The sequence below is a fragment of the Arachis duranensis genome, chromosome 3 (genome assembly GCF_000817695.3).
Source record: "Arachis duranensis cultivar V14167 chromosome 3, aradu.V14167.gnm2.J7QH, whole genome shotgun sequence".
Lineage (NCBI taxonomy): Eukaryota > Viridiplantae > Streptophyta > Magnoliopsida > Fabales > Fabaceae > Arachis > Arachis duranensis.
Window position 1 is genome coordinate 42269650 of NC_029774.3, and position 10559 is coordinate 42280208.

Below are 10559 nucleotides of genomic sequence, written 5' to 3' on the forward strand. Positions count from 1 at the left end.
AAATTTGCATTGTTAATTTTTCTTCATCAAATAGAGGTTTGGATGCGTCAATTATTTCTCCTATTTGGATATATATTCTGCTGAAATTTTAACGGTAGATATGTACTCATAATAATTCTCATTCATGTGGATGATGCGATCTCGGGATCTGAATTCTTAAGAATCCCAAAAAAAAAAAAAATCATATATAGTTCAAGATTTTTTTTCCCTCTCTCATCTTGTTGATATGTTAAGTTCCTATATATCTCTATCATATCACAAGCCTACTTTGGAGACTGTGTTATATGTATCTATATGGTACTGAAGATAATGTATAACATATAACGTCAATAATATCTGTCACAATAATACACCTCTCTTTTGTAGTATGTAATCATCGTGGCAGTGTTATTATCATTGTAGTGTGTTTCTTTGTTTTAAGAATACACAGAGTCAAAGAAAGAAGCAATGGATCAAAAGTTTAAAGTATCTTGTCGACGCACCGAACCACGTGATAGAACAACATTCGTGTCGTTATCTTATACGAGGAAATTAAAGTTCTAGCTCTTAGAGATATATACCAAATTTATTATCATTTAAATTTTAATTTATTTGTTTCGTTATAGAGTTAGGTTTAGTTTAAATTTTAAAAAGGATTTACTGATTAAATTTTAGAGATATACAATAAATTTATTATCATGACATAATATTATAATTTATATGACTAAAAATTTTAGAATACTATCTTAAATAATCTCAAATAATAAAAAAATTATACAAAATTTATGTAAATCTAAACATAAGCAAACTAAATTAAACTTAATTATAGTAGTGGGGATAGTGAGTAATAATCAACTAAGTATAAATCACTAATAAAACATTTTTTAGTAGCTGCCTACATTTATTATGTCATTTAGAAATCAAACTGATAATTTTTTTCTAATAGAAAAAAATTGTATTTTTTACTTTAAAAGATATAAAATGAGTAGTAATATTAGATTGTGTTTATTTTTTGAGATTTGAATTAAAATGGAGAGATTGAAACTGAGTATTGACATATTGTGTTTGTTGATAAAAAATTAGAACTAAAATTTTAATTTGGTCATAAAACTTTAGTCTCTTTAATACTTTTAAAAAGTAGGGATTTAGAAAATTAGATTTTTTAGAGATACAGATTGAAATTTTAATAGTATTTTTTTAAAAATATTTTCATTTAATTTTTTAAATTTTAAATTTATCCTTTAATATCTATTTTTATTTTAAACTAAACATGATAACGAGACATAACTTAATTAAGTATATTTTATACCAAATATAATATGGAGATTTAATTTAGTTTTTATTTTTTAGTTTTTATCTTTTCAATCTTTATCTCTCAATTTTTATCTTTTAATCTCTATTTCTTAATTTTAATTTCCCTTTTAAACATAATCTTAGAAAACCAATTTTTTTCAACCAATATTAATTAATTTTTTTTAAAAATATTTTATTTATCTTACATTCTAAATCATAAAATCTTAACATTGCTTTTAAATTGTAAATTGTAAATTTTAAATTTGACTAGTACTAACTAACTAAAAATTGGTTCGTTCTATTTTTTTTTATATAGAATATAAGCTAATTTTTTTATAAATGAATAAATGTGATGTGTTTTTTTTAGTGTAAAAATGAAAAATCTAAGGGCCAAATTTTATGATGGAATTTTATAGGTACACAAATCTGATTATCAAATTTGTAATTTTAAAATAATAATTTTTATAAATGATCCTCAAATTTTTTATTTTAAAAAATTAAAAATAAAAAGCGAATATACTCTAACGATTAGTATCCCAGCCTCTTGGATCTCACGCCATCTCCAATGGCGGCACATTAGCTAGCAATGATGATATATATAGTGCTTCATGATCATTACTGAGAAGGATGGAAGAAGAATAATAACATAATGGATCTAAATCATTATCATATGTGAGGAGAAAATTACTACCATATAACATAGATGATGTTACGTTTTTTGTTATATCTACCTTCGTAATCATATATACGTGAATATTATGGTAGCTAATTGGTGTCTATTTATTAAAAAAAATTAAAAATTATTATTTAATTTAAAAATATAAGAATAAATAATTTTAAAATATTTAAAACTTACCATAAAAGGTAACTGACAGTTATTATCATTATGATGTGTTTCTTTGAATTTTAAGGATACATACAAAGAAGCAAGGGATCAAAATTTTAAAATATCTTGCCATGCACCGAACCACATAATAGAGCAACATTTGTGTCGTTATCTTATTATATGCCGGGAAAGTTCTATTAGAGATATATAACAAATTTATTATCATTTAAATTTAAATTTATTTGTTTGGTTATAGAGTTAGGTTTAGTTTAAATTTTAAAAAGGATTATCTGATTAAATTTTAGAGATATACAATAAATTTATTATCATGACATAATATTATAATTTGTATGACTAAACATTTTTAGGATATTATTTTAATTAATTTCAACTAAAAAATTATAATTAAATAAAAAATTATATAAAATTTATGCAAATCTAAACATAAGCAAACTAAATTAAACTTAATTATAGTAGTGGTTGTGAGTAATAATTAATCATTAAAGTGTAAATCACTAATAAAACATTTTTAGCAGCTGCCCACATTTATTATGTCATTTAGAAATCAAACTGATAATTTTTTTCTAATAAAAAAATTATATATTTCGACTTTAAAAATATAAAATGAGTAATATTAGACTGTGTTTATTTTTTGGGACTAGAATCAAGATTGAAAGACTAAAATTGAGTATTGATATATTGTGTTTGTTGGAACTAAAATTTTAATTCTAGTCATAAATTTTTAGTCTCTTAAGTACTTCGAAAAAAATAAACAGAAAACTCAAGAAATTGAATTTTTTAGAGATAACAATCGAAATTTTAATAGTATTTTATTTTTTAAAAAATATTCTCGTTTATCTTTTTAAATTCTAAATCTATCCCTTAATCTCTTTTTTTTTATTTTAAACTAAATATGATAAGTGAGATATAACTTAATTAAATATATTTTACACCAAAAATATAATATAGAGATTTAATTTAATTTTTATCTTTCAGTCTCTATCTTTTAATTTTATCTATCAGTCTTTATCTCCTAATCTCTATTTCTTAGTTTCAATCTCTCTTTAAAATATAATCTTAAAAAATCAACTTTTTCGGCCAACATTAACTAATTCTTTTAAAAAGTATTTTATTTATCTTACCTTCTAAATCATAAATTCTTAACATTATTTTTAAATTGTAAAACCTAAATTCTTAATTCACTAGTACTGGTTAACTAAAATTTTTTATAGAATATAAACTAATCTTTTTAGAGATGAATAAATATGATGTGATTTTTTTAGTGTAGAAATGAAAAATTTAAGGATCAAATTTTATTATAAAATTTTATAGGTACAAAAATTTTACTATTAGATCTGTGATTTTAAAATAATAAAATTTTATAAATAACGTTCCTCAATTTTTTATTTTAGCAAATAAAAAAAATCATAAACACAAATCTTATTCTCATATTTTTTGTATTTAAATTTCACTCTTAATTTTTTTTAATTGTCCTTCATAATTTCATAATACACCTCTCATTTTTATGATATAATATAATATATACGAGTTAAATCTCAATTTGGCCTCTAAAATTTTACCAGATACTCAAAATAACTCCCAAAATTTCGTTGGCCCCAATTAAAATCTTTAAATTTATAATTGTGACTCTAGCTTGCTCCTACGATCATTTCCGTTATCGGAATACTGATCTAGCGCAATTGCATGACATGATGGACACTACTTAAATGACGGTGCATTGGTTTCGCGCACAAACTCTTTTGGAAACCACGTAGTATAAGGATTTTTTTTATGTTTGGCAACTTATGATCGTCGTAGTAGAAAGAAAGAGAGTTTTAACCCACAAAAAACTAAAACGACGTGATTTCCCGCCATCGTTTAAATAGTGTCCATCGTGTCATGCAATTGCATTAAATCAGCATTCTGGTGACGGAGATGATCGCAAAAGCAAGTTGGCACCACAATTACAAATATACTTTAATATTAAAAATAAAAAGCAAATATATACTTTAATGATAAGTATCCCAGCCTCTTGGGTACTCACGCCATCTCCAATGGCGGCACTTATATATAGTGATTCATGATCATTATTGAGATGATGAATGGAAGAACAATAATAACGATAATGGATCCAAATGTATTATCATATGTGAGGAGAAAATTACTACCATATAACATAGATGATGCTATGTTTTTTATTATATCTACCTTCATAATCATCATACTACTACTATTGTTTTTTCATAAACTCAAAATTAGAAGAACCAAATTGAAGCTACCACCATGTCCACCAAAACTCCCTTTCATTGGAAACTACCATCAACTAGGAACACTTCCTCATCGCACTTTCCAATCTCTATCAAAAACCTATGGCCCTTTAATTTTGCTTTACCTAGGCCACCTTCGAGTTTTGGTAGTTTCGTCGGTCGAATTGGCGAAAGAAGTCATGCAAACAAACGATGTGGTTTTCGCTAACCGGCCGCACCATACGGCCACGAGGGTCTTGCTATATGGTTGCAAGGACATCGCATTCGAGTCCTACGGCGAAGCATGGAGACAGAAAAGAAAGATTTGTGTTCTTGAGTTGCTTAGCGCAAAAAAGGTTCAATTACTCCAATATATAAAAGAAGAAGAGGTTACAATATTGATTAATAAATTACGTGAATCTTGCATGAATATTAATAATAGTAGTTATAGTAATTCTACTAATTATGTAAACCTTAGTGAGATAATAATTACAACAACAAACAACATTGTAAGTAGGTGTATATTTGGTAGGAAGTACCATGATCTAGAAGGTAATAATAATAAGGATAATAAAAATAAAAATAAAAATAAAAATAATTTTAGGTTTGGTGAGATTGTGAGGAAGGTAATGAGTCATCTATTGGATTTAGGGGTTGGGGATCTTTTTCCAATGTTGGGTTGGGTTGATGTTCTAATAAGTGGAAGAGTTAAGAGGTATAGGGACACTTTTGAAGTGTTGGATGCTTTCTTTGATCATGTAATTGAGGAGCATAAGATGGCAAGCAAAGAGGATGATCATAATAATAAGATGAAAGATTTTGTGGACACTCTTCTTCAACATCAAAAGGCTATTATGGTTGACTTTGAGCTTGGTGATGATGATGTTAAGGCACTCATACTGGTATTTAATTTCTCTCTATCTCATATTTTCTGTATATATATCCACACTTGCCAAGATGACTGTAATTTTTGACAAAAAATTTGTTGAAAAATTGAATGTTTTTTACCAAATCTATAAATTGATTATCGAAAAAAAATTCGTCCGTAAATTATCTTCGTAAAAAATTCTTTAAAGAATATTATTAATAAAATTTGTACTAATAGATAAAATTTGTTGATAAATTTATCGATAATTCGTTATTTTCTGGTAATATCATGAAAATAATTGTTGGATTATTATGAAAAATGAAAAGATAATTTTCAACTATTAAATTAAATTGTATGATATATATATTCATTAAAATCTCTAAAGAAAATTTCACTCCAATGATTATTATTTGTTATTATTATTTTCTAAATTATATCAATCTAGCAATTTTTGTTCTGACTTTTCAACATTAATATTTATTTTGTATATACTTATATATAGAATCCAAAAAATTACCTAAAAAATGAAAAATTGTTTCTTTTTTCACTTTTATTTGATTTTTCCTATTTGACTATATGCTTATACATATAAAATTAAATTAAATTTCAGGACATGTTTTTGGGAGGGAGTGACACAACTTCATCAACACTAGAATGGGCTTTCACAGAGCTAATGAGAAGCCCAATCAAAATGAAAAAGGCCCAAGAAGAGGTAAGAAGAGTTATTGGCAACAAATCAAAATTAGAAGAAAATGATATTAATCAAATGAATTACTTAAAATGTGTCATCAAAGAAACCCTAAGATTACATCCAGCTGCTCCTCTTTTGACTCCAAGAGAAACAACATGTAAAACCAAACTCCAAGGCTATGATATTCCTCAAAAAACAATGGTTTATGTTAATGTTTGGGCAATTCAAAGAGATCCTCAAATTTGGCAAGAACCTGATGAGTTTATACCTGAAAGATTTGAAGACAATGAGGTTAATTTCAATGGTAAATGCTTTGAATTTTTACCATTTGGTTCTGGAAGAAGAAAATGCCCTGGAATGACATTTGGACTTACTTCAGTTGAATATGTTCTTGCTAATCTTTTATGTTGGTTTGATTGGAAGCTACCAAATCAAAGTGGTGTACCTGGTCATGCCCTAGATATGTCTGAGACCTTTGGCCTCACTGTCAACAGGAAAGTTCCACTTTATCTTCAACCGATAATGCCGCGTTGCGATATTTAAAGTTGAAATACTTGCATGTTCTTAAAATATATTTTGTGAGTTTTTTGTAAATTAGGTTAAAAAATATATGTTACTCTTTTTGTTTTTAGTTAAGTGTATGTTGTATTTTAAATAATGTTGTTTTGTATTAAGAAAATGATTGAAATATATTAAAATAATAAAAGTTAAAAGATAATTTATTCTTGTTTGTTAATTATTTTGATAGGAATAATTATTCTACTAATCATTCACTATTCTTCGAATAAAATACTAATAATAATTAATTTAATTTTAATACACTATCAGTTTAAAACAATTTTATACGTACGTACATCTAATTATTAATTACATAACGTCATATCAACAAAAATAACATGTTTTTACATTAGACGTGCAAATGATTATTTAGAAAAATAAATATACAATTGAACTACTGTATAAAATATTTTATACTATCAATACATTAAATTATCCCGTTTTAACTTTTTATTTAAGAGGAGCGCAGCTCAGCTCCAAAGCAGAAAACACAAGGACAAGAGAAAAACATAAGCCCAAAAAAAAAGGAGGAAAAGGAAAAGAAGGAAACAATCGTATTCTATAATCAACTCTAAGCACATGCAAACTTAATTATTTGTTGTTCCTCACTTTCCACATGCAAACTTATTTGTTGAAAACATCCAAGTGCATCACCCCGCCACACCCACTTAAGATTTCTATTAATAGTTCAAATTTAAGAGAGCAATCTATCAATCAACTTATTCACTTTTTAATAAAATTATAAAATTTATTAATTTATTTTTTATTTCTAATAACATGTCATTTTTTTTAAAAGTACATTTTCTTTTTCAAAACACATTAGCAGGGTCGGACATAAGGGGGCGAGTGGCGGCCTCGGCCCCCAACTTTTTTTAATAGTAATAAGTTATTGTGTATAATTTAATTTTCTTAAAAAATTATTTAGTATTTAATCTAATATAAATAAAAATTTAGTCTAATTTAAATATTAATGATTTTTAATATCTAAAAAGTAACAATATTAAAAAAATTTGAAAAAGATATTATTATTAATATTTTTTAATTAAATAAAAATTTTCAAATCTCATAAATTGAATTTTTTTTGTGGCCGTTTTTTTATTCATTTGGTATTAATTCTCTCTATTTCAACTGCTACAATTAAGAGATTCTTTTCAACTATGAATATTATGAAAAATAACTTAGAAAAAAAATAAAAGATGAATTTTTTGCTAATTGTCTTTTAATTATTATATTGTAAAAAAAATTACTGAAAAATTTGACACAAATTCTATTATCAGTAAATTTTATGATACGAAGAATCAACCACTTCATTAGTAAAAAGTATACACATATTTTTTTACTTTAAAATATATTCTCTATCCGTATATTTTTGTAATATATTTTATATTATATAATTCTTTTTACATAATTTTTAATATTATATGTATTATTAGCCTCTCATAATATCATTATTTCTGAATCTGTACCTGCACATTAGCATTCTCTAACAAAATTAGGCATTCAGCCTCATTCACAATTTACATGAAAAAAAAAAATCAGACATCGGCCAAACACTATCAAAGTTTATATTGTCGTTTTGAAACCATATAATATATATTGCAGCGTTTAAAGTGCTGGCACTGTAGAGGACCATTGAAGTTCGCTATCACACTATCGTACATTTTTTAAAAGAATTAAAATAACAATTTAAATTACTAACAGTCTTATTAAATATATGTGGCACATGATTTCTTCGTTTCATTAATTTACTAGCCCACTAAAATTTTTAAATAGTAATAATTGATTAAAGCTATGCATTATTTATCGCATGAAAACAAAAGTATTTCATATATATTGAAAATTAGTCACTAAATATATCTATCACTATGTTGTATATATTTATATATATAAAAATTTTATATTTTTTTAACTAAATATTAGCTACTAGAATAATTAAATATATCATAGTTGATAAAATAATCATATTTATAATAGGCAAATAATCAAATTTATTTATTATTAAAATATTTTTATAAAATACTAAATACATATTTCTATATACAGTGGTTGACTAGTGGCTAACTTTTTATATACACAAAACATAATATTTAGAAAAGAATATTTCATACACTCTTAAAAAAGATAGTAACTTGACATTAGTAATACCATAAGTTTATTTTTTAAAGTCTCACATTCGTTAAAAAGAAAAAAACAAATATGTTTTATAAAGATGCGAATACTTTTCTTTTAAAAGCACATTTTAATGAGTAAGTATAAGAAATTTTGTTATCATGTCTACCATAAAAAACAAAATTATGAGGATCAAAATGTCAAAGCGGTCAACATCCACTAATGAATTGACTTGAATGTTAGGTATTTCAACATCATCTTGAGCATTATATTAATTAAGAGATGTCAACTTTGCATTGCTAGGCACACACAAAAACAACAAAATTACAATGGAATTTGTTCTATCATCAATTGTAGAGAAATTGCAACATCAACCAAATTCAGCACTCTCTACCATATGTTTCATAATCATAAGTATCTTGTGTATTGTTAAGTTCACAAGAAGAAACAAGAAGATCAATAACCTTCCACCATCTCCACCAAAGCTACCATTAATTGGAAACCTTCATCAACTAGGAACACTTCCACACCAATCTTTAAAGGCACTTTCTAAAAAATATGGCCCTCTTTTGTTGCTTCAATTAGGGCAAACTCAAGCCCTAGTTGTCTCTTCAGCAGAACTTGTTGAAGAAATAGCAAAATCACATGATGTTGCTTTCTCCAATAGAGCAAACAATAAAGCTGCAAGGGTTTTCTTCCATCAATGCAACGAGGTTGCTTTTGCACCCTATGGAGAGGAATGGAGAAAAAAAAGGAAGCTCTGTGTTCTTGAGCTTCTAAGCACAAATAGGGTAAGAGTTATGATACACAAAAACTTCATTCTTATTCAAAATATATTTATAATTATTTTATTTTATTTATATTTTATTTGTTACATATAAGAGAAACAAAAGAATACTTTGGTAATGTTATTACATCACTTTTTTTCAAAAATTTAAGCGGATAAAAAGATACATATGAATAGTTATCTCTTTAAGATGTCTCTTTATATATGAATCTCTTTTGAATTTACGAGAGTTTTGTTGTATAGGCTTTTTTTTATTAGTCTTATGTTAATTTTTTTTGAATAAGGACTGAACTCTAGACGTTTGAGTCATAAAAGTTCTCACGTTATATTATAAAATTATTTTTTTAAAAGTTTAAGCTAATAGAAAAAGACATATAAATGATTATATTTCTAACAGTTATTTTATGCAAGAATCTCTTTCTTTATTTGCGTGAATTTTCACATAGGCTTTTTTTCAGGTCGTATAAATTTTGATACTGTGATATCACAAACATAAAATTATCTCTCCAAAAAATTTTAATTAATAAAAAAAATACATAAACAATTATATTTTTAATACGTCCATATAAATTTTTTATTAAGATGTGTGTCAATTTTTTATATAAACTTTTTTTTGCTTTATTAGTGTTATAATTTTTTTATCTTTAAAGTTAATAAAGATCGAATTATAGAACTTTAAATAATTAAAGGTCTAATGTCATATTATGAATTTATTTTTTAAAAATTTTAATTAAGCAAAAATTCTATCCATGAAGTTTGTGCAAAAGGGTTGTCAGTGAATCTATCTAAGATGATTATTGCAACATCAACAAACATATCTAGTAGGTGCATTTTCGGGCAAAGGTTCGAAACCAGTGATGATGGTAGAAAAAGCATTGCTAAGGTTCTGAGAAAGATGATGTCACAATTAACAACACTTGGGGTTGGAGATTTGTTCCCTTCATTGGATTGGGTTGATGTTCTTACAGGTTTCATGTCAAGATTAAAAGTTACTTTTGCTGAATTAGATGCGTTTTTAGAAGAGGTTATTGAAGAGCATAAGAGAAAGAAAAATTGTGATGATAATAATAAAGATTTCGTTGATGTACTTCTTCAACTTCAAGAGAGGGACATGCTTGAGTTTGAGCTCAATGGAGATACCATGAAATCACTCCTCTTGGTTTGGTTTCAATTCTCTCTTTAGTGTATATATATATATATAT

At 25.6% G+C, this 10559-nt stretch overlaps 2 protein-coding genes across 2 annotated transcripts; both read left to right on the forward strand.

The window, feature by feature from the left end:
- The first annotated feature begins 4178 nt into the window (after positions 1-4178).
- LOC107478896 (cytochrome P450 71A1) lies at positions 4179-6537 on the forward strand. Its single transcript, XM_016099049.3, has 2 exons — positions 4179-5246; positions 5823-6537. Exons 1-2 carry the CDS (start codon positions 4179-4181, stop codon positions 6444-6446), a joined length of 1692 nt encoding a protein of 563 aa, XP_015954535.1. The 3' UTR covers positions 6447-6537.
- A 2362-nt stretch (positions 6538-8899) lies between these two features.
- Positions 8900-10540, forward strand: LOC107478998 (cytochrome P450 71A1-like). The gene is made up of 2 exons (XM_052258278.1): positions 8900-9361; positions 10148-10540. The coding sequence occupies exons 1-2, from the start codon at positions 8900-8902 to the stop codon at positions 10538-10540; spliced, it is 855 nt and encodes a 284-aa protein (XP_052114238.1).
- Positions 10541-10559: the final 19 nt, after the last annotated feature.

Bases quoted from the DNA above. Each gene is read 5' to 3' on its own strand.
- LOC107478896 (XM_016099049.3), top strand. From the start codon at position 4,179: ATGATCATTATTGAGATGATGAATGGAAGAACAATAATAACGATAATG. The intron at 5,247-5,822 runs GTATTTAATTTC...ATTAAATTTCAG, and splicing joins ATGTTAAGGCACTCATACTG to GACATGTTTTTGGGAGGGAG.
- LOC107478998 (XM_052258278.1), top strand. From the start codon at position 8,900: ATGGAATTTGTTCTATCATCAATTGTAGAGAAATTGCAACATCAACCA. The intron at 9,362-10,147 runs GTAAGAGTTATG...AATCTATCTAAG, and splicing joins AGCTTCTAAGCACAAATAGG to ATGATTATTGCAACATCAAC.